We start from the raw sequence: 27926 nt of genomic DNA on the forward strand, positions 1-27926 counted from the left end.
GTGCATAATAATCATACATTTAATGTGTCTCACCTAGTTCCATTTTTAAAGAAATCTGAGTTGCACTTTAAAAGCAAGTTGTGGTTTCATAGAACCTTCCCAAGCAATAGAAAATATTCTAAATTGACGTATTAAGCCAGTTACACACAATTACAGAACAATAAAACCCTGTACAAAGTCATACAAATTCTTGTTCTTGTATTGCAAAATCACCTCAATACCTACATGCAAGGCCACAGGAGACTGGATAAGTTATTTTTTTAGAACTCCTGGTTAGTAAGCTCTCAAAAGTTGTGGGGAAAAACAAACATTCTACTGTTTACTTTAGTTATAAAGGTATTAATCAGGTTGCATTAGTGACATTCAGCTCTTTTAAAAAAAATACCTATTTCTGAACTTCTGGCATCAGTTCCCATTTTAAAAAAGGCTTTAAATATTTCTGTATTGAAAACTAAAAATTCAATGAGATTACCAATCTAATTTCAAGATATTTCACTTTTATACATCTTTGATTATAATTCTCTCATGTCACCAGCGGGACCGTAAAATCTACGTTAAAAAAAGTCTTACCCACGCTACAGCCTCACACAAACCTTTTAATTCACATGGAATGAGAAAATATCTTAATATTCAATGAAAGTTTGCAGACAGTTTGGCTACATTTACAGACACACTTTCATTTCAGAGTATCTAAATTGTATAAGTGTCTTAGTTTTGAAAACCAGGGCATGACTTATCTGTTAGATTGAAATTTTGTAAATGTGGGAAGTTAATGTATGTATTTGCATGTCAGTGAAAGAGCAGGGTTTTGATACAATGGTTTTAGATTCTCTTAAGTAAAATGACAAGATCTCTCAAGATCGCATAAAGTGTGAAGATATAATTTCCCTGAAAAACAATGTATTCACTATCAGGAGTTGTTAGGACAACATTTTTATATCAAAACAAGACAAGCGTTCATTTCTACACCCATTTTTTAAAAAACCTGTAATGGAAATCAAATTCTAGGACTTGATATTGCATATCCCCACTACATGTTTTGTTTTGGTAAGGGTAGCATATTGTATACATCAAGTGGTTAGGCCATCACCTCCTTATTCCCAGGACTTGGAGGGGTGGGATGTAGTGATTGGAACAATGTCAACCAGGTGGATCTCACAGAATACAAGTTCCCTGACTGGACCAGGTTAACAGCCCCAGAGTCCTGGCTGACAGATATAAACAGGAGTGTTAAGGGTTCTGTTCACTCTCAGAGCTGGCTCTGTGGCATCTGGGTCAGTGTCATGTATTATGCATGTGTAAAAACAAAGTGACTTGGTGATGGGATACCATCCTCTGGAGTTAGTTCAGTTGCAACAAGGGGAAGAACACGCCTCTGAAGAGATTTGCCTACAATCACCAGCTTGGAGTTAGGGTAAGCATTTCTAGCATCATGCCATTGTTTGGGAAACTGGACTTTAGTCCAGTCTAAAACAGCAGGATCAAAAATGTGGAAAGAATGCATAATTGTTTCTGGGCAACTGACACTGGGGCAGACAAAAAGCAATGTGTAATTCTCCTGACAGCTTCTGGACCCACAGTTTTTTTGGCTATTAGAAGCCTAATTTTTCATGAGGTACCAGATACGAAAACCATCCAAGAGGTTTTAACTAAGGAAGATTATCATTCCAAGCCTCCTCTAATTGAGATTTATTCGGTTTTACTCAGCAGATTGATTAACAGCAGGAAATTTAAGTATTATTTAAGTCACATGGCATTTGGCATGTCAGGACAGCTCCATAGCATCCATCATCCAACGGTATGGTGGAAAGAACAGTCCAAACTTTGAAGGCAGTCTTAAAGAATCAGGCTACAGCTTCATTTTATACCGAACAGTCTTGTTCTTCTTTGATTGTAGGACCATCTCAACTACAGGGACAGCTCCAGCAGAGCTGCTAATGGGGGAGAAGACTCTGCACCAGGTAAAACCTGATCCTCCCAAACCAGGGGAGAGATGAAACTGCATCAAAGGCCAGCACTGGACACAAAACCCTTAAGCAAGAGTGGCAGTTTACTTCAGAGTTTGGTGTTGAAACCATAGGAATGGCCCTGCATGGGTAAGAGGTGTGACTGATGCACGGTTAGGTCCTATGACACAAAGTTCGGGTAGTTGAGGCAGTCCTGAGCACATGGGCTGCATGAAAGCTGCAACCTTGCAAATGAGGCAGGAGCAAAACATCTCATGGCCCCTCAGAACAGCCATGAAGGCTGTCAGAACCTATGGGTTCTCCTCCTCCACTTAGCATTGAAGAAACTGGAGGATGAAATAAACACAGTAGATGTTGCAGACTTGACACTGTTACCACCTGAAGATGAACTTTGCCGAATCGCTCAGGGGGTGAGTGACAGGCACAGTCTGATACATGCCATGAGTATCAGAGGCAGAGTTGAAGGAACCAGACCTGTTGTGAAAATGCCCCAGGAGAGGCTACAGGGAAGAGAACGGGCCTACATCCCAGGACATAGGGGGGGAAGTGATTGGAGCGAAGTCAGTCAGATGGACCTCAGAATAGGAGTTCCCTGATTGGACCAGGTTAACAGCCCCAATTGGAGTCCTGATTGACAGATATAAACAGGGGTGTTAGGGGTTCTGTTCACTCCGGGAGGTGGCTCCATGCTCGCTGGGTCAATGTTTAAATAAGGGTGACTTAGTGATGAGATACCGGCCTCTGGAGTAATTTCAGGGACCTCATTTTTTACAATGTGTCAGGGGATTGTCCTCTGTGACAGAGGTAGAGTGAGCTCTGTTTGCCCACCCATAGCACTCAATGGAGCTTCTAACTGGATAATGAGATGATCACACCAACTTTCCCTCTGGGAGGCAAGCCATCTGCACACTCTTGTAACTTTCCACTCTTATCTAGTTTTTAAGGCAGTGAGTAAATCAATCTTCAAGCACTGTCTCTTCTATCCATTTCAAGTATAAAGGATTGCCTTGATCCACCAAAATGCTTATAACCTCAGGAACTTCAAAAGGATGAACTGATCTGGGAGAGAAGAGAAAGCAAGAGTTTACAGTATAGATCTTCACAGGTTTTCAGACAGTTATTTCAGAACTTTGTCCATTTACTCAAAACCCAGCAATGCCCTATTATAATGCTGAATGTGTGAATAAAACCACAAAGAATAAGACTTAACTAGATCAAACAATTACCAAAGCAGGGACTTGAATCTAATTCCTGCCAGTAATAGGGGAAAAAGAACTTGCACTGTATAACATCTCAAAAAATTAAAAACATCTGAAAGCACATGACAGGAACTTCGTAAAGCAAATTCGACACCAACCCACAAGGCAATATTTCAGGCCAAATGGCCGAAAGCTTCAGGTAGGTCTTAAGGAGTTTCTTGAAGGACAGAAGGGAAAAGAATTGCAGAGCTCAGAGCGGAGGTGGCTGCAAGAGCCAATATACATGAGCATATCATGGGTGAGCATTAAAGGACTCACACACAGACTCACACACAGACTCACACACAGACTCACACACAGACTCACACACAGACTCACACACAGACTCACACACAGACTCACACACAGACTCACACACAGACTCACACACAGACTCACACACAGACTCACACACAGACTCACACACAGACTCACACACAGACTCACACACAGACTCACACACAGACTCACACACAGACTCACACACAGACTCACACACAGACTCACACACAGACTCACACACAGACTCACACACAGACTCACACACAGACTCACACACAGACTCACACACAGACTCACACACAGACTCACACACACCATTTAATGGTGACCATAACCAAACTAAACTAGTCCCACTTGCCTATGCATGGCCCATACCCTTCCTGTCATTTCTTTTTCATATACTTATCCAAATGTCTTTTAAAATGTTGTACCTGTACTCATATCCACCACTTCCTCTGGAAGGTCATTCCACACACACACACACACACACACAGTACAGCACAGAAAAGGCCCTTCAGCCCACGATGTTGTGCCGACCATTGATCCTCAAGTAAGGTAAACCTAATGTACGAACCCTCAAATTTCTGTGACCATATGCATGTCCAGCAGCCTCTTCAATATCCCCAATGACCTCGCTCCCACAACTGCTGCTGGCAACGCATTCCATGCTCTCACAACTCTCTGCATAAAGAACCTACCTCTGACATCCCCTCTATACTTTCTGTCAAACAGCTTAAAACTATGACCCCTCATGCTAACAATTTCTGCCCTGGAAAAAAAAGTCTCTGGTTAACTATCTATGCCTCTCATCTTGTACACCTCAAGTAGGTCCCCTCTCTTCCTTTTTTCCAATGAAGTTCAAGCTCAGTCAACCTCTTTGTAAGATAAGCCCTCCATTCCAGGCAATATCCTGGTAAACCCCCTCTGAACCCTCTCCAAAGCATCCACATCTTTCCTATAATAGGGCGACCGGAACTGGACACAGTATTCCAAGTGCAGTCTAACCAAAGTTTTATAGAACTGCAACGAGATCTCATGGCTCTTAAACTCGATCCCCCTGTTAATGAAAGCCAAAACACCATATGCTTTCTTAACAACCTGTCCACTTGGGTGGCAATTTTAAGGGATCTATGTACCTGCACACCAAGATCCCACTGTTCCTCCACACTGCCAAGAATCCTGTCTTTAATCCAGTACTCAGCTTTCAAGTTCGACCTTCCAAAATGCATCACTTCACATTTATCCAGGTTGAACTCCATCTGCCACCTCTCAGCCCATCTCTGCATCCTGTCAATGTCACGCTGCAGCCTACAACAGTCCTCTATACTGTCAACGACACCTCCAACCTTTGTCGTCTGCAAACTTGCTGACCCATCCTTCAATCTCCTCATCCAAGTCATTAATAAAAATTACAAAGAAAAGAGGCCCAAGAACAGAGCCCTGTGGAACAACACTCACCACTGACTTCCAGGCAGAATACTTTCCTTCCACTACCACTTGCTGTCTTCGGTTGACCAGCCAATTCTGTATCCGACAGCTAAATTTCCCTGTATCCCATTCCTCCTGACCTTCTGAATGGTTCCATGGGGAACCGTATCAAATGCCTTGAAGTCCATATACACCACATCCACTACTTGACCCTCAACTTGTCTAGTAACATCCTCAAAGAACCAAGATTTGTGAGGCATGACCTGCCCCTCAAAGCTGTGCTGACTGCATTTAATTAAGCCATGCTCTTCCAGATGGTCATAAATTCTATCCCTCAATCCTTTCCAACACCTTGCAGACGAAAGACGTGAGACTGACTGGTCTGTAATTACCGGAGTACCCCATTTCCTTTCTTGGAGAGGAATTACATTTGCCTCTCTCCAGTCCTCAGGTAGGACTCCAGTAGAGAGCGAGGAGACAAAGATCTTTGCAAGCAGCGAAGCAATCCCATTTCTCGCTTCCCAAAGCACCCAAGGACAAATCTGGGGGTCTGGCCCTGGCAACTTGGCAATCTTAATGTTTGTCAAAATATTTCAGCACATCAGCTTCCTCAATCTCTATGTGTTCAGCATGCTTACCTGCTCCTCAATGGTTTCATTCACAAGGTCCTTTTCTTTAGTAAAAACAGAAGCAAAAAACTCATTTAGGGTTTCCCCTACCTCCTCAGACTCTATACACAAGTTCCCTATGCTATCCCTGATCGGCCCTACTCTTTGATCATTCTCTTATTCTTCACATGGTGTAAAATGCCTTTGGAATCTCCCTAATCCTTCCTGCCAAGCCTTTTTTCTGCCCCCTCCTTCCTGGCTTTCCTCAGACCATTTTTGAGCTCCTTCCTCGCCTGCCTGTAATCCCCTAGAGCTGAGCAAGACCCTTGCTTCCTCCACCTTACGTAAAGCTGCCTTCTTTCTTTTGAAAGAAGCTCCTCTGCTCTCGTCATCCAAGGTTCCTTTATCTTACCACTTCTTGCCTGTCTCAGAGGAACACATTTATGCATCACTTGCAACTGTTCCTTAAATGGTCTCCACATGTCTACAGTGCCCTTTCCATGGAACAATTGCTCCCAGTCCATGCTTCCCAACTCACATCTGATAGCATCATAGTTTCCTTTTCCCAAATTAAATATCCTCCCATTGTGCCTGCTTCTCCCCTTCTCCATAGCTATGTAGAATGTGAGGCAGTTGTGGTCACTATCACTAAAATGCTCTCCCACCACAAGATCTGACACCTGCCCCGGCTCATTGCCAAATCCAAATCCAAAATGGCCTCTCCCCTCATCGGCCTGTCAACGTACTGAGTTAGGAAACCCTCCTGAACACCTTACAAAAACAGCTCCTTCCAAACCATCTGCTCGAAGGAGGTTCCAATCAATATTGGGAAAGTTAAAGTCACCCATTACAACAACCCTACTACATTCACACTTTTCCAAAGTCTGCCGACCTATGCTTTCTTCAATCTCCCTGCTGCTATTGGGGGGCCTGTAGTAAACCCCTAAGGAGGTGACTGCTCCCTTACTGTTCCTAATTTCCACCCATACTGACTCAATAGGCAGACCCTCCTTGACAATGGTAACTTCTGTAGCTGTGATACCCTCTCTGATTAGCAGTGCTACACTCCCTCTTTCCCCCCCCCCCCCCCCCCCTTCCTATTCTTTTTAAATATTCTAAGCACTGGAACATCCAGCAACCATTCCTGCCCCTGAGAAATCCACGTCTGTTATGGCCACAACATCATAGCACCAGGTACTGATCCATGCTCTAAGCTCATCACTTTTATTCCTGATACTCCTTGCATTAAAGCAAACACACTTTAACCGATCCCTTGGTTCTTTCCCAGGAAATTCCTTCCCACTAGTTACGCTAACTCTTGCTATTGTCTCATCTCCATCAACTCTCACCAGTGGATCACATGAACCACTTCAAAAAAGTTACCCTTCGTGTCTTTTTCAAACCTTTCTCCTCACTTTAGGAGGAGTGTCCCCCCTAGTCTTGAAATCCCCCATTCAGGATTATTTAAATCCTGAAGTTCTCTTACTGACTGAGTTCATTCAGGAGGCCAATCTCTGGTTTCCTTACAGCCGAGGTGGGTCCATTCACTTCCAGATCCAGTCCCATTTGGAGGTGAATAACTCCTCTGATGAAGGCAGCAACCTCAGTACTTCAGCTCAAAACACTGCTTACCAATAGACTACAATGCCACTTATGGCCTCAGTAGGTTTATGGAGGAATCACTTCATTAAATGGATGTATAGAAATCTCATTTGTGGCTTAGAAACCTCTCCAGAATGGATTCCTAAAGCACTTGAACATTTATGAACAAGATGTACAGGTTTCTGTATTGAAAGCCAGAGGCCTTTTAGTTGGAAGTTGAGGCAATCTGTTCTGTGTAGCTAAATAGCTTTAAACATTAAAGATTCACTTCAGACTGTATTTCTAAAGTGTTAATGAAATACAGTACCGTTTTTTGACCCCCATGGTTACACACTTTAAGGCCCTTTAGTGTCATCCCCAAATTCTGAGTTTTCTCCTTCACTCTTTATTCCATGTTGAATGGAACATCGAATTGAGTAAATTGCAAACTAACTACACCTGTGAAAATCCACAAGAATGATTCTTTATGAATTTAATGGTGGTAAATGAACAGTTCATCCATTTATACAAATACAACCAATTTGATATTAATATTGAAGGTACATGCTGATATTCTAGAGTTCTTGCTTGATTTCCTTCACAGGTCATTTCAAATTAAATAGTAATCTTCAATGTAATAAATGGGTCAAAGTTCAGCTCAAGGGAAATTGAATATGGTTTGTGGAAAGGAATTGAGGTGTTGAATGTTTTTCATACTTTATATTCTTGAGTTATTAAAACAAAACCAACACTGATGGGATAAATTCTGCCATTCTATGAGTAATTAATAGACTCACCTGATAAATTCTGAGAGTTTGTGGATTTTTGAGGTTCTTGTTTTTAATACCTATGGAAATATTTTAAAAATCACTTAGTACCTTTCATGGGCTATAAATTACATTCTAACCATAGATATCGTTTTTCTGAATCTGGTATTCTAGGCTGTGATTGTTGAATACTGGTCTAGAGGGTGGAACTGGTGCAGTTATGTTTTGCTTCTCTATGCAGCACTGGAGTTAGAATCATTGAATTTAGTACAGCCAATCCACCTAGCCTGCACATCCCTGGATATTATGAGCTATTTAGCATGGCCAATCCACCTAACCTGCACATCTTGGACTGTGGGAGGAAACCCACATCGACGCAAAGAGAACATCTGTGTTGAGTTGGCACAGTCCGTTGAGGGTAGAATCAAACTCAGGTCCCTGGCACAGAGAGCAGTGTGGGCATCCTTTGCCCACCTCTCCATGTCTTTCGGATTCTGTCAGTCACATATCTATCTTTTTCCTGTATAATGGGGGTGGAAAAGAAATTTCAAAATATTGTAAGTAGCAATATCAGTAGTCTTTACTCAGTGATCTTGAAAGACTGATGAGATAGAACTTTCATAAGCCTTTTGGGAACGCCTACCTACAGGCCTAAACCAAGCATGAAGGGTTGGGTACAATACCTGTCGCTCAGTCAATTCAAGACAGATAAAATAGACAACTACAGACAAAATCAAAAAGCCTGAATTCAATGAAACTGCAGCCATGTGTCGAGGGAAGGGGTCACTGAGCACAGCCGAAGTTGTTGCCTACACAGGGTGACCACATAGGCTAAGGAGTAGCTAAAAAGGAGATTCCACATCCACACTCCAATTCTAGTATGCATGGAGAGGCTGCAAGAGCGCACAAGCCGCTGATAGCTGCCTTTCAGGTGGGAAGAGATTCTGACATGGACACTTGTGGCTCAACTGGGCTCCAGTGAACCATTTTCTACTTTTCCTGGCACTGGCAAAACAACAAGATGATGGGAATACCATTATGGTTCAGAATGCCACCTTCCAATTCTACATTGCCAACCTTCCTACCAACCTGGAGAGAAAGGCCAATAAAAGTCAGCTGAAAGGACAGATATGACAGCCATTTGCAAACTGTTTAGTTTTTCAGGTAATAATAGATGGTTAATCTAAAACAACTGTACAAAATATGCCTTTAACTCCAAGTTTGCAGATGACAAAACTAGGTGGGAGTTTGAGGTGTGAGGACTACGCAGAGAAATTTTAGGGCGATTTGGAAAGGTTAAATAAGTGAGCAAAGACATGGCAGATGCACTATGATGATAAATGAGGTTCATCACTTTGGAACTGGGTAAATGCTAAAAAGGATGCTCTCGATGACTGTAGTGTCTAGAATCAGGGGTCACAAAGGACAGGCCTTTTAGGTCAGAGATGAAGAGAAATTTCTTCACTCAGACAGGTAAGCCTGTAGAATTCTATGCCATATGAAATTGGAGACACCAAAATTTTGAAACCTTTTAATGATGTAGATACAGTTCTTAGGACTAAAGGAATCAAGAGTATGGAGTGAAAGTGGGTTCAGGGGACTGAGTTGGATGATCAGCAATGGCAGAGCAGGGTAAAAAGGCCGAATGACCTACTCCTGCTCCTACTTTCTTTCTATGTAAAGATGGGATAAACGGATTTTAAAAAGGTTTTGTTAATTAAACTTAGAATGCTCATTGAGAATTTCATCAGCTTTATTAAACATTTTAGAAATTTAGCTTTCAAATAACAATTCCCAATTTGTACCAATTGTTGGATATTGTATTAAATACAATCTCATCCATTATCAGGATAGTTGACACTTAAATCTCCACTGGAATGTTCTAGGTTTATGCATCATGCTTACTCCACAGGATAGGGTGATGCATTTGACACCAAATATCTCCGAAAATAATTTTCATATTGTGAGCAATTGACACATGCAGCAACTCACCATCAGAACTTCAGTAGTTTCTGTTATTTCACTGTCCCAGTTGTATCTGAACAGAATGGAAAGAAACAGATAGTCAGCAAAGATGGGCAAGGTCATTCCTATTTCCAGGAAAGTAATGCTGCAGTTCAGGAATTGCTTTACTGGTCTGTCTGCTGTAGAGTGTGGAAAAGGACGGTTTAAAGTCTGCACATATGGCTTTCAAATACCAGTGTTTAATTTCCCCGACATTATCAATGTACAGTTGAATTGCAATGGCTGCTTCTTACATCATTCATATGTTACAAAGACATGAGATTTAACAGGAATAGTTTGCTCTGTCCTTTCTGATTTTAGATGTTAAAAACATTAAGAGTTGCAGTTTGCCCATCTAACAAGACACAGATTTGTTATGTGCAAAGATCATTTTCTTCAGAGAGGAGCCTGAGATTTCCAAACAAAAAAGGGCCTGGTGCTCTTAAGCTTAAGTAGAAAAGTGCAGGAGTTCAGAAACTTTAGAAGGAAGCAGCAGGATTAAAAAAGAGTTAGAATTTCAGAAGACATCAGTATGATCACTGAACGATCTCTAAAATGGAAGCATTGGGAAGTAAATAGTAATCCAATGCGACAGAAGCATAGGTTGATCACTTTGTTGGGGTGGAGTAAGATTATAGAGAAATTAGAGGGTGAGAATACTGGTCAAATTGTTGGGACACGAGTGTGCCAGTGAAGCTTGACAAGGACCGTCTACAGGATAATATAGGAGGGTATTCAAATTAGGTGGTTTTAACAAAAGTTTGTGAATGCCCAAAGGTGCTGAATATGCAGATTAAGGACTCTGCAACAATGACGAGACTCAGCAGCTGACAGCAGTCTTGCCAACTGATTTCAGAATTTCAGTTTGTAAAACATGCTGAGGTTGCATACCTCTGGATTTAGCATGCAAGGGCAACTGGATAGGTTGACAAGTTGAGGCTCGAGATATGATTTTGACAGGAGCAAGAAAAAAAGTTTCAGCTCATTGATGTTGAGCTAAAAAGGATATTTTGACTCTTCTACATTTTCATATTGAATAATATAGTTGGCAAATCCAACAACAATTAGGGAGCTGCTGAAGAAACAATAAAAATAAACTTCATTCAGAAGTGAACTGTATACTTGTAGATGTTGCTCCAGGGTTACTTAAAGGACTTGCATGCCATCAAAAGAAATATTTGTGTTCACCTAAAAACACTTAAGATGTAGTTTGTGTCTTGGAAATGACTTGAGGAATAAGAGGGTAGTATCATGGAGAAGACGGCGAAGGAGGTGGTGGTAGAAACGACCAAAATGATCATTGGTCCCACAAGTAGTGAGAGAACAAAAAGGAACAAACAGAACACTGTCCTAGCCGTATTATTTACTTTCAGAGTTCTATAGCAGCCTGGAAACTGATCTGAAGAAACAGTGATGTTGATGCACGTAATTTCTTTTGCTTTTTGACATATTCAAGGTGGGATAAAACAGGACTATATCTGGATATGCATTTGGTCTAGAGACAATGGTTTATAACAATCCAAGAATTAGCTATCTTTTCTCTTTCAGACATGTTAACATTGTCAATGCTGAATATATTTTAACTTCCGTAAGTGAACAGGACAATTTGTACCTAATTATATTTGAGGCTAGAATTCCATTGTACTAGATTACAAGTAAACAAAGAAAATGTTACCGGAATTAATACCAACATGAAAGCAAGTTTAGTGACTAAGTAACTTAAGTCATGAAGTTTGAGAGTCATTTATCTGTTCAATTTTTTAAATCCCAAATCTCTTATACTCTTTGCTTCCAAGTAAAGATTTCTCTTTTAATGATCTTGCTTGACTCTGTAATTAGGATCCTCTGGGGCAGAACAAATTCTCCCAATTGTTTGGGTGGAAACCTTTCTTTGCTTGATCACAAGACTATATGTTTGTACTTCTGAAAGATATGATTTTTTTAAAAGATCCAATGGTTTGAACTGTAGCAAACTGAACTGAGACGAGGTTGATTGCTTAAAAATATAAAGCCACTGAAGTAACTTCAGAGGCTGGTAACCTGCCAGCATGGTCACCCATTATTTACTTGTGCACAGTACACTGTAGCCAGCCAGCTCAAAGCCAGTCCACTCAGCTGAGGAGATTCTAATCTCCTGATTATATTTTTTTGATCCCTGAAAAGGTAGGATTGACTGTCACATGCAGCACATGAAAGCTATGTTTTATAAACCAAAACTCAAGGTCAACCTTTGAGATTGATTTTTACATGTCTCTGAAATAACTGCACAGAGGCTGGTTCCAATCACTAAGCCACCCTTGCTTGATTAGTGCACAGTACATCAGTCCTCACCTGAGGGGAATCTAATTTATTTTCTTCCAGACAGAGGAGACTTTCTGAAACTTTGTTTTTTTTCCCCTTAAACTCCCACACTGCTACCAGTGTTACTGCTTATTTTCCCCAGTAACCATGTATGCGCGCACAGGTGCAGGACAGTGAAGAACAACGAGTGCAGAAATCTTCCACTACCGGAAGAAAAGAAAACACCTGAGTGGCCAGTGATAAGCACTATCTGTCTCTCAAGAAGGGCAAAGCCTCTCAAGGTAAAGGGGAGGGCAAGGACTAAATCAAAATAGAACCAGAGGGGGAAATAAAACACTGCACCCCACAGTACCCACTTCTCCCTGAAATCCTTAGGTGTTGTAGACAGTGCATGCTCCTTCTCCAGGGACACCCAGGCCCAAATGTAACTGAAGAGAGGCAGGCAATCAATGATAGCGACCCCTCTCTCCTGATTATACTTGGCTTTTCCCTTTAGTGAAAAACAAGTGCATGCATCTTTATTCCTTTTCCACCACCAGGAAGGAAGGAAACACCCGAGTGTCCAGTATACAAGCAGTGACCAAAGGGCTATGCTGCATGATCAAAAAGTGAAAGGGGAGGGCAGGGACATAATCAAAATAGAGTTGGAGGGGGGAGTAAAACACGACACACCCCACAATGCCCACCTCTCCATAAAAATGACCCCCTCTCTCCTGGCTATAAAAGTTTTTTAAAAAATTCTATTTCTTTTGTTATTTTCTTTTCCCCCTTCTTCCCACATAACTGCCTAACAGCATAGAGTCATAGAGATGTATAACATGGAAACAGGCCCTTCGGTCCAACTTGTCCATGCCGACCAAATATCCCAACCTAGTCCCTTTTGCCAGCACTTGACCCATATCCCTCCAAACCCTTCCTATTCATATAATTGCATTATTTAAAAAGGCATCTGGATGAGTATATCATGCTAATTCCATACATACGCCACCCTCTGCATGAAAAAGTTGCCCCTTAGGTCTCTTTTATATCTTTCCCCTCACCCTAAACCTATGCCCTCTAGTTCTGGACTCCCTCACCTCAGGGAAAAGACTTTGTATATTTATCCTATCCATGCCCCTCATGATTTTATAACTCTGAGGTCAACCCTTAGCCTCCAACACTCCAGGAAAACTGCCCTAGCCTATTTAGCCTCTCCCTATAGCTCAAATCTTCCAACCCTGGTAACACCTTTGGAAATCTTTTCTGAACCCTTTCAAGTTTAACATCCTTCCAACAGGAAGGATATCAGAATTGAAAGCAATATTCCAAAAGTGGCCTAACCAATGTCCTACAGCCGCAGCATGACCTCCCAACCCCTGTACTCAATACTCTGACCAATAAAAGAAAGCATACCAAACACCTTCATTATCCTAACTACCTGCGACTCCACTTTCAAGGAGCTATGAACTTGCACTCCAAGGTCTTTGTTCAGCAACATTCCCTAGGACCTTACCATTAAGTGTATAAGTCCTGCTAAGATTTGCTTTCCCAAAATGCAGCACCTCACATTTATCTAAATTAAATGCCATCTGCCACTTCTCAGCCCACTGGCCCATCTGATCAAGATCCCATTGTAATCTGAGGTAACCTTCTTCACTGTCCACCACAACTCCAATTTTGGAGTCGTCTGCAAACTTACTTACTATACCTCTTATGCTTACATCCAAAATCATTTATATAAATGAAAAGTAGTGGACCCAGCACCAATCCTTGTGGCACTCCACTGGTCACAGGCGTCCTGTCTGAGAAACAACCCTCCGTCTTCTACCTTTGAGCCAGCTCTGTATCCAAAAGGCTAGTTCTCCCTGTATTCTATGAGATCTAACCTTGCTAAATCAGTCTCCCATGGGGAACCTTGTCGAACGTCTTACTGAAGTCCATATAGATCACATCTACTGCTCTGCCCTCAATCTTCTTTGTTACTTCATCAAAAAACTCAACCAAGTTTGTGAGACATGATTTCCCATGCAGCAAGCTATGCTGACTATCCCTAAATCAGTCCTTGTCTCTTCAAATACATGTACATCCTATCCCTCAGGATTCCCTCCAACAACTTCCCCACCATCGACCTCAGGCTCACTGGTCTATAGTTCCCTGGCTTGTCCATACCACCCATCTTAAATAATGGCACCACGTTAGCCAACCTCCAGTCTTCTGGCATCTCACCTGTGACTATCGATAATACAAATATCTCAGCAAGAGGCCCAGCAATCACTTCCCTAGCTTCCCACAGAATTCTAGGGTACACCTGATCAGGTCCTGGAGATTTATTCACCTTTATGCTTTTCAAAACATCCAGCACTTCCTCCCTGCAATGTGGACATTTTTCAAGATGTCACCATCTACTTCCCTACATTCTGTATCTTCTATGTCCTTTTCCAGTGAACACTGATGCAAAATACTCATTTAGTATCTTCCCCATCTCCTGTGGCTCCACATAAAGGTTGCCTTGCTGATCTTTGAGGGGCCCTATTCACCCTTTTGTCCTTAATGTATTTGTAAAAACCCTTTGGATTCTCCTTAACACTATTTGCCAGAGCTATCTCATGTCCCCTTTTTGCCCTCCTGATTTCCCTCTTAAGTATACTGCTACTGCCTTTATACTCTAAAGATTCACTCAAATTCTGTCTACACTTTACATATGCTTCCTTCTTTTTCTTAACTCTCAACTTCTTTGGTCATCCAACATTCCCTACACATACCAGCCTTGCCTTTCACCTTAACAGGAATATACTGTCTCTGGACTCAGATTTCTGAAGGCTTCCCATTTTCCAGCCATCCCTTTACCTGCTAAGGTCTGCACCCAATCAGCTTTTGAAAGTTCTTGCCTTATACTGTCAAAATTAGCTTTCCTCCAATTTAGAAATTCAACTGTTAGATCTGGTCTATTCTTTTCCATCATGATTTTGAAACTAATAGAATTATGGTCACTGGCCCCCAAGTGCTCCCCCACTGACACCTCAGTCACCTGCCCTGCCTTATTTCCTAAGAGCAGGTCAAGCTTTGCACCTTTAGTAGGTACATCCACATACTGAATCAGAACAGTTTCTTGTACACACTTAAATTCCTCTCCATCTAAACCCTTAACACTATGGCAGTCCCAGTCTATGTTTGGAAAGACAAAATTCCCGACCATAACCACTCTAATATTCTTACAGATAATTGAAATCTCCTTACAAATTTGTTTCTCAATTTCCCATTGGCTATTAGGGAGATCTATAATACAATCCCAAGGAGATAACCAACCCTTTCTTATTTCTCAATTCCACACAAATAACTTCTCTGGATGTATATCCAGGAATATCCTCCCTCAGCACAGCTTTACAGCTATCCCTTATCAAAAACACCACGCCCCTCCTCTCCTGCATCCCTTTGTCCTTCCTATAGCATTTGTATCCTGGAACATTAAGCTGCCAGTTCTGTCCATCCCTAAGCCATGTTTCTGTCATTGCTGTGATATCCCAGTCCCATGTTCCTCACCATGCCCTGAGTTCATCTACCTTCCCTATTAGGTCTCTTGCATTGGAATAAATGCAGTTTATATTATCAGCCCTACCTTGTTCTCTGCTATGTTCCTGCCTGCTCTGACTGTGACTCACTTTTCTCAACTGTACCAGTCTCACATGGATCTCTTTCCTCAGTCTCCCTGGTCCCACCCCACCCACCTTACTAGTTTAAATCTTCCCGAGCAGTTCTAACAAATCTCCCTGCCAGTCTATTACTCCCCTTCCAATTCAGGTGCAATCCAGCCTTTTGTACAGGTCACTTCTACACCAGAAGAGTTTCCAACGATCCAAAACTGTGAATTCTTCTCCCAAACACCAGCTCTTCAGGTATGCATTTATCTGCTTTATCCTCTTATTCCTACCCTCACTAATTCACAGCACCGGGAGTAATCCAGATATTACTACTCCAAAGGATCTCCTTTTTAAATTTCTGCCTAACTCTATATTCTCCCTTCAGAACCTCATCCTTTTCCCTTCCTTATCATTGGAACCAATGTGTACCATGACCTCCTGCTGGTCCCTCTCCTCAGAATATTCTGCACCCTCCCTGAGACATCCTGGATGCTGGCACCAGGGAGGCAACACCATTCTGATTGTGGCTGGCCTCAAATGTCTCAGTGCCCCTGACTAGAGAGTCCCCGAACACAATTGATCACTTGAAACCCGATATACACTAGAGCTGGTCTCAATACCAGAAACTTGGCTGTTTGTGCTACACTCCCCTGAGAATCCATCACCCCCTACATTTTCCAAAACAGCATAGTTGTTTGCAATGGGGCTAGCCACAGAAGACTCCTGCACTAGCTGCCTACATCTCCTACCTTTCTTGGAATTAGCTCAGCTACCCGACTGTATCTGCAGCTTTTTTGCTTTCCTAGAACCACCATCCATTACACCCCCAGCTCTTGTAATTTCCTCATTGCCTCTAACTGTCATTCCAACCGATCCATTCGATCTAACAGAATTCACAACATTTATTGCAGATATAATCCTCAGTAACACGTATCCTCTCCCTAAACGCTCATATCCAGCAAGAACATATCACTCTATTAAAGATCCTGGCACCAGGCAGGCAACATACCATTCTGATCTTGTGCTGCTGGCCACAGAAATGTGTCTGTGCCCCTGACTAAAGTGGAGGCTCCCTGCCTCTATTCTTGATGAAGGTCTTTTGCCCGAAATGTCGATTTTCCTGCTCCTCGGATGCGGACTGACCTGCTGTGCTTTTCCATAACCACTCTGATCTAAACTTAAATCAATATAGAGTTGAGGGGGAAATATCCACTCCCTGCAGTGCCTACCTCTCCCTGAAAACCTCAAGGGTAAGAGTAGACACCGCATGCTCCTTCTCCAAGGACACCCAGGCCTGAACATAACTGTGGAAGAGAGGCAGGCAATCAGCCATAATGACCCCCTCTCGGTTATATTGGTCAGCCAGGTCCTTCCTGCTTGGCCCAGATCAACAGCCTCAATCGAGTAGTTAACAAGGTCCACCTGATTCCAATCACTACAGCAAAGGAAAGAAAACAAAAAGAATTGGCTTCTGGAACAAATACTAAAGTATCAGGGAACAGCCACATTTCCACGCCAAAGGAATCAACTAATTTCCTCAGCCCTAGGTTTAAACATTAATTCTCAAAAGACAATGAACTCTAAACTGTAATTTTCTTTCTCTATACTGATCACCACCATTCTCCTCTAACTCTTTGTACATGTAAGAGGATGTCATTGGGAAGCACCAAGTGACTGCATGAGCTGTATGCTTGATGTCACATTTTTCTTGAGGGTGGCATGCAGTAAAAATTGGTCTTCATTCAAGAAAACCCAATGATTGGCTCCTTATTTCTTACAGTAAAAAGAATTAAAAGGAGCTGAAAAATAAAAAAGGAAACCAGTTCACTCCTCCTCACCTAGTAACAACAGGTTTTAGATGGTTTAGTTTGAAATGCAAGAGGAGATTTTTAGCTTTGGAATAACCCATGGACTTTCACAGATGTGAAACATTCAGATTTGCTTCCTGACAATCTAAACATTGAAAAACAAAAGATTATTTTTTTCTTTAACTTACATGGAAAACACCTTTGGTAAGATGCTCACACAAGCAGCCAGCTTCTTCTCCACAATAGTCCTAGGGAGGGAGGTCAAAAAATATCAAAATCAACTGAGCCCACTATTTTTGAAAGGTAATCAACAATTTACACTTCATTTTATTATTGTAGTTATTCTTTATCATCTTTAATATGTACCCAGAACTGGATATGCCTCAATTCAACATGTTACCATGACAACCCAGATAGTGGTAGCAAAGCATGACTATTTGCTGTTCTCACAAAGTGTAATTAGTGAGACAGTTCTGCATTTCCTTTAAAGTCTGCACAAATTGAAGAATCCATCCTACCCTTTAGCATCAGCCAGTTTCTACTTTAGTAGAATGTGAAATGCTGCTTAACAGACAATATATTTTAACATACTGAATAGAGAAAAGATGTTGCTTTCAGGGATGGTGATTGATGGAAAAGTGTCACTGATGTCACCAACAACTGCACCATCTGAGAGATTACGGAATAGTTTCCATTTTGAGGTGAAGAAAACCAATCCATATACAGAAGTGTTCAAACGTGGCTAGTAGTCCTACATGTACCCACATTACTCAAATGATCACAAAACACCCCTCTAACTTCAGAGAGCAAGGGGTTTCATCCCACAAAAGTCTCCGCATTCAAAGGATCATCCTCTGCTATTGTTAGAAATTTAGTTAAGTCCATTGCCAGTAAGTACAGGGCTACAAACTATGAGAGTGTATTTATTGGGAATCAATGACACTTCTTGTTCATTAGACCTGCCTTTGTGTGTTCAATTTCCATGAGCAGTTGAAAGGTATAACATTGAGGACTTGGGTGGATAGGCCAAGCTATTGAGCATCTCCTGAGTGAGATTAGACTATTGTTAATGAACAAGGCAGAATTTGAACGGTGGTATGAGATTGAAGTCAAATGAGGTACAGAAATTTAAAAAATAAAAGATTGCATAGGAGATATGGCACAGAAATGGACCATTCAGCCAATCCACACTACTCGTGTTCCTGCTGCACGCGAGTTACCTGTCATCTTACCCTCTTCTAAATCAACCATACCAGCCTCATTTTCTTTCTCCATGAAAATCCTCATCCCACTTCAATTGAAGACATCTGTGCTATTTGTTTTTACCACATCCTTTGGTAGCAGGTTTTACATCATTTGGGGGTAAAGAAATTTTCTCTTGAATTCCTATTTGTTTTCTTATCACTCATATTGATGGGCCCTAGATACACTGCACCCCTACAAAGATAACTTCCTCTGTATATACTATAAAAAAACCCTTAATTTTTAATAGCTCTATAAAAAAGTTCTTTTTCAGAAGGCAAGACCCATTCAGTCGATCCCTTCTATGTTTTTATACTCATTTCTGGCATCATCCTAGTCGATCCTTAACACCATTTTTAATCCCTTTTATAATATGGTGACCAGAACTGCATGCAAGACTCAAGTCTGAAACAATCAAAATATGATAGAGTCAAACAATTTCTCTTTAAAATTTTACCTGTTTAGAAATAGAACACTAGAATAGAGTGGATTGGCTGAATGGTCCATTTCTGTGCCATATCTCCTTTGTAATCTTTTAATCACTTTTTAAATTTCTGTACCTCATTTGACTTCAAAATCTCATGCCACCGTTCAAATTCTGCCTTGTTCATTAACAATAGTCTAATCTCACTAAGGAAATGCTCAATAGCTTGGCCTAATCACCCAGGTCCTCCATGTAGTTTTGTTATGGCTTTCCTACCCTATGGTATAACTTATAGTGAGTAATTGTACAAGAGTTCCCTTTGTACCTCTACAAGTATTAACTGTGCTGCCTACTAAAACAAGAATTAAGTGGGAGAGAAAAAGACAAAGAAAAAAGGTTATAAAATGTACAATAATTAAAATCTGAAGGAATGGAGATTTACACTCAAAAGTATTATTTTCAGTGTGAAAGATTGTTTGGCTGTCATTAAAATTTATTATGCCATTGAGGTTACTTAAACCTACCACAGATTGTTAGGGCATATCTGTTTCAATTAAAGATAACAACAAGAACTTCACACTGTTCAATAAGTTTGAATTGTACATCACTGTTTTGGTACAGTTTACAGAGCAAAGGTGACCTTTAGACTTCTGGATTTTCACCTTTAACTGTATGTATTTGCTGAACTGGTTGCCAACTTGCACACAAAAAAAACTAAAGTGCCATTAGCATAGTTGTTATAATATTAAATTAAAGGTCTTTTATTATTTAAAGGCTACATGAAACTAATATGGGTGTAATTTCAGTACCTCACGCAAAAATTAAACAAAGTGTTGAGTGAACCAGTTGGACTTGTTAGTGATTTTTTTTGGGGGTCAGTGGAGCCTGAAAGCAATCAAGAATTTAAAAACTAGGAGTATCCACTTCAAAACAAATTATTATTCAGCTGTTAACATCCATCAGTTCTAGATATCCATGGAATTAATTGTTTTTAAGAATAACTGGACATACCATCTGTTTACAATATACCTTTAATGTTTGTGGTTAAAAACAATTGACTTTGACTGTCAATTTCTAAATAAAATTTCTGCTTTTTTACTCCTGGAATGGGGACACTGCTGCCTCCAAGTACACTTCCAAGCCCGATTTGATACTAGAATTCCTTCCCTGTGCGGAGTCAAAATCTTGACATTCCTTTTCTGACAGCACAGAGAAAGTATCTGCTCACATGGATTTAAGCAGCTAAAGAACACACGCAAGACAGAATTTCAAAACTGCAAATGAAACAGAGAGAGCGCGAGAGAGCGCGAGCGAGAGCTTCAAAAGGATATAGTCAGACAGAGAAGCATGAAGTGATACATTTTCGTAGGAAGAATGCAACATAACATAAAACTAATGTTGAAGTTGGCAAGGTAGGTTGAGGAAGTGATTAATAAAGCTCCAGGGCTCTAAGTAGGTGCCTAGATTACAAAACGAAGAATGTTTTGGAAACACTGGTCCAGCCTCAACTGGAATATTATGTTCAATTCTGGGCAATAAGCATAAGAATGTGAAGGTATTAGAGAAGCTGCACAAAAGTTATGGGAGGGTTCCAGGGTTGAGGGACTTATGTGGATAGACTGGAGAAGTTGGGGCTGTTTCCCTTAGAGAAGGTTGAGAGATTAGTTTCTAGAAGTGTAAAAAATCATGAAGATTCTGGATGGAGTACATCAGGAAGAAATGTTCCATTAAGGACCCTGCTGTGGGCAGCAACAAAAGATCCAACAGGAATAGGTGGAAAAATATCCAGTTGTTGTGTTTAAAAAGGTAAGAACATGAGGTGCACTGCTGGAAAGGGTAGGCCAGAAATGGTAAGGGAATGACTAGCTGAGTTCTTATAAAAAACCACCACAGGCCTGGACCCCTCCCATGTTGTGACCATTCTATACCAGTGCTAAGTTTGTGCTTTAGCTACATCTCACTAAAGATTTCATATGATCTCTCTTGTCCACATTCTATGTTTAGTTGTGCTGAATTTATATCTGATAAGTAATTTCATTTTTTTCACTATCTGTTTATTTAGTTCAGTAATCAATCAACTCAGTGAAACATGACAGAGATGGAATATGATAAGATCTAAAGTCAATTTCAAAATTCTATTAGATGCATGAAGTTTGTGACTGGATTATGAAGAAATTAAACCCCTTGTTCCAACCTGGAAAATATATTTGCACAATAAATAAGATTCAAGTTACAAAAGATCAACTAGGTCAGTTGAGACATGGCATGATGTACAGGCTTATTTTCAAACACTGAGTCAGGGTGCAACTAACTGGGAGATTTGCTTCAGTAATGCTCAATATACTTGACCATTGGCAGGAGCAGTTAACCACACACTGCTGCTTCAAAGAAGTCAGAGATTGGTGTGGCCTCTTCAAGAATGCAATCAGCTTGATGCTTGAGCCTTAATTTAGTTAGAACCATAGAGATATTGAGCATGGAAACAGACCCTTCAGTCCAACTTGTCCATGCCAACCAAATAGCCAAACCCAATCTAGTCCCACCTGCCAGCACCCACCCCATATCCCTCCAAACCCTCCCTATTCATATACCCATCCAAATGCCTTTTAAATGTTGCAGTTGTACCAGCCTCCACCACTTCCTCTGGCAGCTAATTCCATACACGTACCACCCTCTGAAAGAGTTGCCCCTTCGTTCTCTTTTATATCTTTCCCCTCTCATCCTAAACCTATGCCCTCTAGTTCTGGACTCCCCCCACCACAGGGAAAAGACTTTGTCTATTTACCCTATCCATGCCCCTCATGATTTTATAAACCTCTATAAAGGTCACCCTCTCAGCCTCTGACACTCCAGGAATACCAGCCCCAGCCTATTCAACCTCCCTATAGCTCAAATCCTCCAACCCTGGCAACATCCTTGTAAATCTTTTCTGAACCTTTTTGGAGTTTCACAACATCTTTCCGATAGGAAGGAGACCAGAATTGCACACAATATTCCAACAGTGGCCTAACCAATGTCCTGTATAGCCGCAATATGACCTCCCAACCCCTGTACTCAATACTCTGACCAATAAAGGAAAGCATACCAAATGCCACCTTCACCATCCTATCTACCTGCTCTTTTCTTGGGGGACCAAATGGGTTAGAACTTTAAGTGAGGATGAAATAAGGTTTGGTTGTAAATATGCCCATCAATACTCATGGTTGAGGTTCAAGGTTGATCATAGAGGTGGAGGCAAGATGTACAGGGAGTCACAATCCAAAAGTAGACTTTCAGGGAGAATGGAAAAAAAAGGAAAAACATTTTTAAAATGTATTGAAATACAGAATAAGCAAGTAGAGAGTTTAAGATAGTGTTATTTTATTGCATGAATTTTTTGAAACATTTCTATGGACAATCAATGAGAAATTTCGATTCAGATGCTTTTTTTATTCTAAATCAAACCTCTGGGAAGGCAGTATGGAACACAAACTAAACCTTTAATCCTTTTCTAAATTATATGCTTATACAACCATAATTTCCTTTTAAATTTTTAGTTATTCTGTGGAGAATTAAATGAATATAAGCTGCTAATGGTGCATGTTTCTTAAACATTTCTGAAAGACTAACATGAAAGCAGTAACGGTATTAACTTGGATATAATTTCAGAATTATCATAAGAGTGTGATTTACATGGTAAATCCATGATTTTTGCCAGAATTTCAATTATTGAAGGGACAATACAAAGGCATTTTGGAAGATGCAGGGTACAGAACCAAAATATTAGTCAAGCATTCTTCCCTCTTCCGAATACTGGCTGACTTGTGTCTTTCTAGAATCAACTGAATCTAGTTATTTTACTTTGGGGAGTGATAATTTCACTGCTCTGAATTTCAGGTAATGAATTAAAACATAATGCTAGTAATTAAACTATTTATTTTTTACCTTGCAATGACTTTGCCAACTTGTTCATTGGGACAGCTGAGAAAGACTAGAGAATGTGTTCCAGAAATGTAGCTCCCAGTAACTGCTGAGTGCAAGTACACAGCAACATTCTTTAGCCCTGGATATAATAACAGGCCCATAAGCAGAACCTAAAGACAAAAAGGTGGCAGAAAGTCACTGGTTAGTTAATTGTCAAAAATTTAAAGCAGATGTGAGATTGACACTAACAGACAACACTAAAGACTTTCAATTTCAGTGATTAGAGAAAAGCTTAACCAACTGATGTCAAGTCTGTCCCTCAATCAAACCTAGGCCTGCTTTCAAGATACCAGACCTGCAAAATTTCTGTGAATGAATTCTAAGTTACCAAGTAAAATAGTTTAACACCTGCTAACCCGAAATTATATTCTGATTTTGGTAAACTAACTCACACCAGAGCCAGAGCCACCCTTTTCTGTAAACAAAGAAAAATTAGGCAAGGCTTTAAAACAAGAACTCCTCTTGCTAAAAATGTTTTAGCATATTTTAATTGAGGAATATAATTTCATTGAGTCCAAGATAACATTTGAAACAAAAGCTATGGAAAGTGACAGATTCAGTCTTTTGCTTCAAGTCAAAGTCTACAAAATGAGCAAGCTAAGCTCCAAATGTCTATTTAACTTTATGCTTTACATCATCATTACTACAGATGATTTGGCAGATTGCCATATTTAGTTTGCTGTGTACAATACAATTTAAAACACCCATATTTGCATAAGCTCTAGAACCAGTAGAGTGATCAAACCAGAATTTTCAGACATATTAACCAGAAGCCAGTTACTGAGTTCAGTTATTGCTTAGTAAAACCAACATCAGAGGCATCTAAACACATGGATGTAAATACAGAATTCTGGAAACTGTTGTCAGAGATATCCTGCACCACATTCATATGATGTGACAGTGCAGTTTTCACCAATGGAATTAACAGATTATTTGTATTAAGGCATACATTTAAATTAATTGCTCTGTTTTTGCTGTACTAAATTTTAAAAACAAAATCTATTTAGTATAACTGAGCTTTTAACTGTACCAAATTATAACCCGATGAAAAACCTCTGGCCCTGAAAAAAAAGAGTGGATTCTCATTCTCTCAAGAATGAAATGTTGCAAGTTTTTTTAAAAAAAAAGAAAAGCTTGCGTTTAGCGATTTAGATTTTCCCTAAATCCCATATGGATTACCTGATCTGTTTCACATTCTGTAGAATTAAATGTAATTTATATATTATTTATTTTTTTTACTGTCTGCTTTGCCATCTAGGAGGATTTTTCAACCTGACTGATCATGGATCATCAGTAGAGAAGGTATCAAATTTGAATTGACCTTAGAAGATATTATGCTTTACAGCACATGAAAACCAATGAAAGGTTTTATTTGAAGTGCATGGTGAATAGTATTTCTTCATCGCAAAACTCAGTCTGACACTTCTGAATGGATTTGAACAATGAAATCAAATGTAGAGTCTAAAACTGATCTTACTCTGTAGTCAGGAGTCATGTTTTAAGAAGCATTTGATCATTTATATCTATACTTTAAACTTTCTACCTAATTCGGAGGTAAATATTCAGTCAAGTTTATATTAAAATGTATTAATCACTGCACTTTTTTGGTTAAATAGTTCCAATTATCATAGTACCTGTGGCAGAAATAAAGTTTATCGCAATCTCAGCTCACTAATTACAGAGTTGTATAGTCCAAATTTTGCAAAGTAGCTATTTTGTTTTGCATCATCAATTTGTCTCAGCCACTTGAGAGAACACTATCTGAGCTTGAATATTGGTGAAAAGCCAAAAGACCCTTTGGACAGCATCTTCCAAACCCACGACTACCACCATCTGGAAGGACAAAGGCTGCAGACACATGGAGTACCTCCACCTGCAAGTTCCCCCTCTAAGCCACTCCCCAGCCTGGTTTGGTAATATCAGACTATTCCTTCTTATTGCTGAACCAATATCTTGCAAACTCTGTCCCAAACACCATTTCAGGTTTACCTACAGCAGCCCGTATGGCCTGCAGCTGGTCTCGAAGCAAATTCTCCATCACCTGCTAAAGGGCACCCAGGATGGGCAATAAATACTGGCACAGCCAGTGAAATTCACATTCCTCAAAGGAATAAAAAAAATTGAGGATGCAAAAGAAAGACCCTTCTGTGATTACATAGTTGTAATACTAGTGATCTTGCTTCTGCTACATACATGTGTAGCTTTAAGTGAATGAGTGCCAGGAAGAGGTTTTGCCATTTATGCAAATATCTTTATTTCCTCTTCCCTTGAATAAGAACAGATTAATCACAATGTTTGTGGGCCACTGGTTGCTTAAATGAATCAACAAATAGCACACAAAGGAGAATCAGCACTAAGCTCCTTTGGATTTCTGACTCAGCATTGCTGCATGACCCAGGCTTTTGTTTTAATGAGTGCGAATAAGAATAACTGCCTGGATTTTGGTGGCCAAATTGACATTCTTGCAGCATAGAGGGTTGTGCATCAGAATCCCACAGAATATGCAACTTAATGTAACAATGACTAAGGAAATTGAAAATTTCCACTGGGCATTTCCCCTGCACCTGGAACCGTTCGAAAGCATCAGTGTGAATCAGAAACTTTGGAGAATTCCACAGTAATTAATAGCTGCCCAGGAAGAGTTAGAAGATTGAAAAAACCTAGTCTAACTTCTTAGACAATAATACCATAAGAAATAAAGAGTAGGCTGTTCAGCCCCTTGAGCCTGAACTGCCATTTATTAGGATTACAGCTGATCTTTGGTAGCTGTTAGATTGAAACACCCCCCCCCCCCCCCAAGAATCACCATTCTCTCCCCAGTTACACTGCCCCAGACCCCCTTAAAGCATCCCAGCCCACCACCAGAGTGGTGCACTCACCTGCCACTGCCTGAACACCAACACACCCTTCACCATTATTAAATACTCATCTCTTGCCTGACAAACCACCCATTTTACAGTATGGCACCCTAACCCCACACTTACTCTTTCTCAGGCACTGTCAAAGTGTCTGTCCATGCTGTTGGATGTTGACGTCACAAGATACAGCAACTAATTGCCATGAATTGCTATTTATACAAATATCTTTATTTCCTCTTCATCTAGAACATTGCAGTGCAGTTCAGGCCCTTCAGCCCTTGATGTTGCACCAACCTGTGAAATTAATCCAAGTCCATCTAACCTACACTGTTCTATTATTATCCATATAGATGTATAATGCCAGTTTAAAAGTCAGTGAGCCTACTACCATTGCAGGCAGGCCATTCCATGCCCCTACTACTGAGTAAGGAAACTACCCTTAATGGCTGTTCTAATCTATCCTACTTGAAAGAGAACAGATTAATCAATGTATGTGGGTCACTGGCAGCTAAAATGAATCAACAAGTAGCACACAAAGGAGTATCAGCAGCCCCACCCCACCCCATTACCTGTGTTACTAGAAATCATTACTATTTCAGGCACACTACATTTCTGAAGGAGCAGTGAACAGAATTTCTGTCTGAAATTTTAATGGAGAACAGCAGCAGCAGAGTGACATCCTGACTGTGATCACCTACTACTCCACTGGAAAAGTATTCTGCCTCAAAAAGTTTCAAGTCCTGAAAGTCCCAACTTAATTGTTGCTTAGTAACTTCCTTCTTCCCCAACATAGGCTCCCTTCTTGAAAGTCTGCAGCCTATAACCTTCTCATGGGCATCTCAATGCCAGCCCTGTCCACAAACCCAGTCACAAATTGATCATGTGCCAGTGTGTTGAAGCAACGTGCCTGCTGTACATAAGTCAATCACCACAGCTATTTCAGGATGGGAATCTCGCTACACAGCTCTCTTACTATCCAAATCGGTTCCCTCGCCTGAGGCGTGCTGACCATCAGTTTAAATTCGCTAGCAGTGACTCCTATGAGAGAGGAGTCCTCTGGCCCCCTAGGACAATAACTTCACGCCTATAGTGCCGGTCACGCTCCTCCCCCCATGACATGGTGTCACTTTATCACTGACCCTTGACTTTTTTTTCCCCACTTTCTTCAACCTTAATGTTGCACTGCACTGTGGAGCTTGTCTCTTTTGCTTTCTTAAGAGGGAGATCCTTAAACGAACTTAAGGTCATTGCTTAAAAAAAAATCTTGTGGTAGACAACTTCTTGTCTATTCGGTTTGTTTATAACAGACGCGGTCAAAAATAGCCACCCGCGGTGATGTTATTGTCCGTTCAGAAGGACAGCTGCAAACTCACCAAGAGGAGTGTGGTAAGCACCAAGCGCAGGGAGCCTTGGAAACGCTGCATGAAGCAGCCCGGTCCTGCACACACTCGCTACCCGTACGTATGGGTGTGACAAGGGGACAAGGCACCGAATCAGGAATCGCTGCTGTCTGGGGCCATAGCTGGAGAGTCAGGCTGTCACCACACCCGGCGATAGGATCTACTCGGTGATTCCTCTTCACTCGATCCCTCCGTCCCGCCCTCACCTAAATCTCTCTCTTTCACTCCAACTTTGACCTCTCAGGCACCTTCAAATCCCGCTGACTTCCCTCTGGACCCACCCGCCCCTGCCCGGGCTCGGTAAATCCCCCATCAGGGATCTCCGCTCCTTTCCTGCCAGGTCACCTGGAGATGATCCTTCTCCCGCCGCCAATCACAAAGCAGCCTCACACCCCCAGCCTCTGATTGGTCAGTTTAACACGGTGCATGCTTCAACTT

The 27926-nt window shown here is 40.9% G+C and overlaps 1 protein-coding gene across 1 annotated transcript; it reads right to left on the minus strand.

Moving 5' to 3' along the window:
- LOC122564881 (uncharacterized) lies at positions 1–27926 on the minus strand. Its single transcript, XM_043720281.2, has 6 exons — positions 27462–27926; positions 23192–23340; positions 17790–17849; positions 9864–9909; positions 7902–7951; positions 1–3026 (listed from the first exon to the last, which is right to left on the minus strand). The coding sequence occupies exons 1-6, from the start codon at positions 27510–27512 to the stop codon at positions 2924–2926; spliced, it is 459 nt and encodes a 152-aa protein (XP_043576216.1). The 5' UTR covers positions 27513–27926; the 3' UTR covers positions 1–2923.

Source organism: Chiloscyllium plagiosum, unplaced genomic scaffold, assembly GCF_037043375.1.
Source record: "Chiloscyllium plagiosum isolate Xiang-an unplaced genomic scaffold, Cpla_swu_hap1 HiC_scaffold_21, whole genome shotgun sequence".
Lineage (NCBI taxonomy): Eukaryota > Metazoa > Chordata > Chondrichthyes > Orectolobiformes > Hemiscylliidae > Chiloscyllium > Chiloscyllium plagiosum.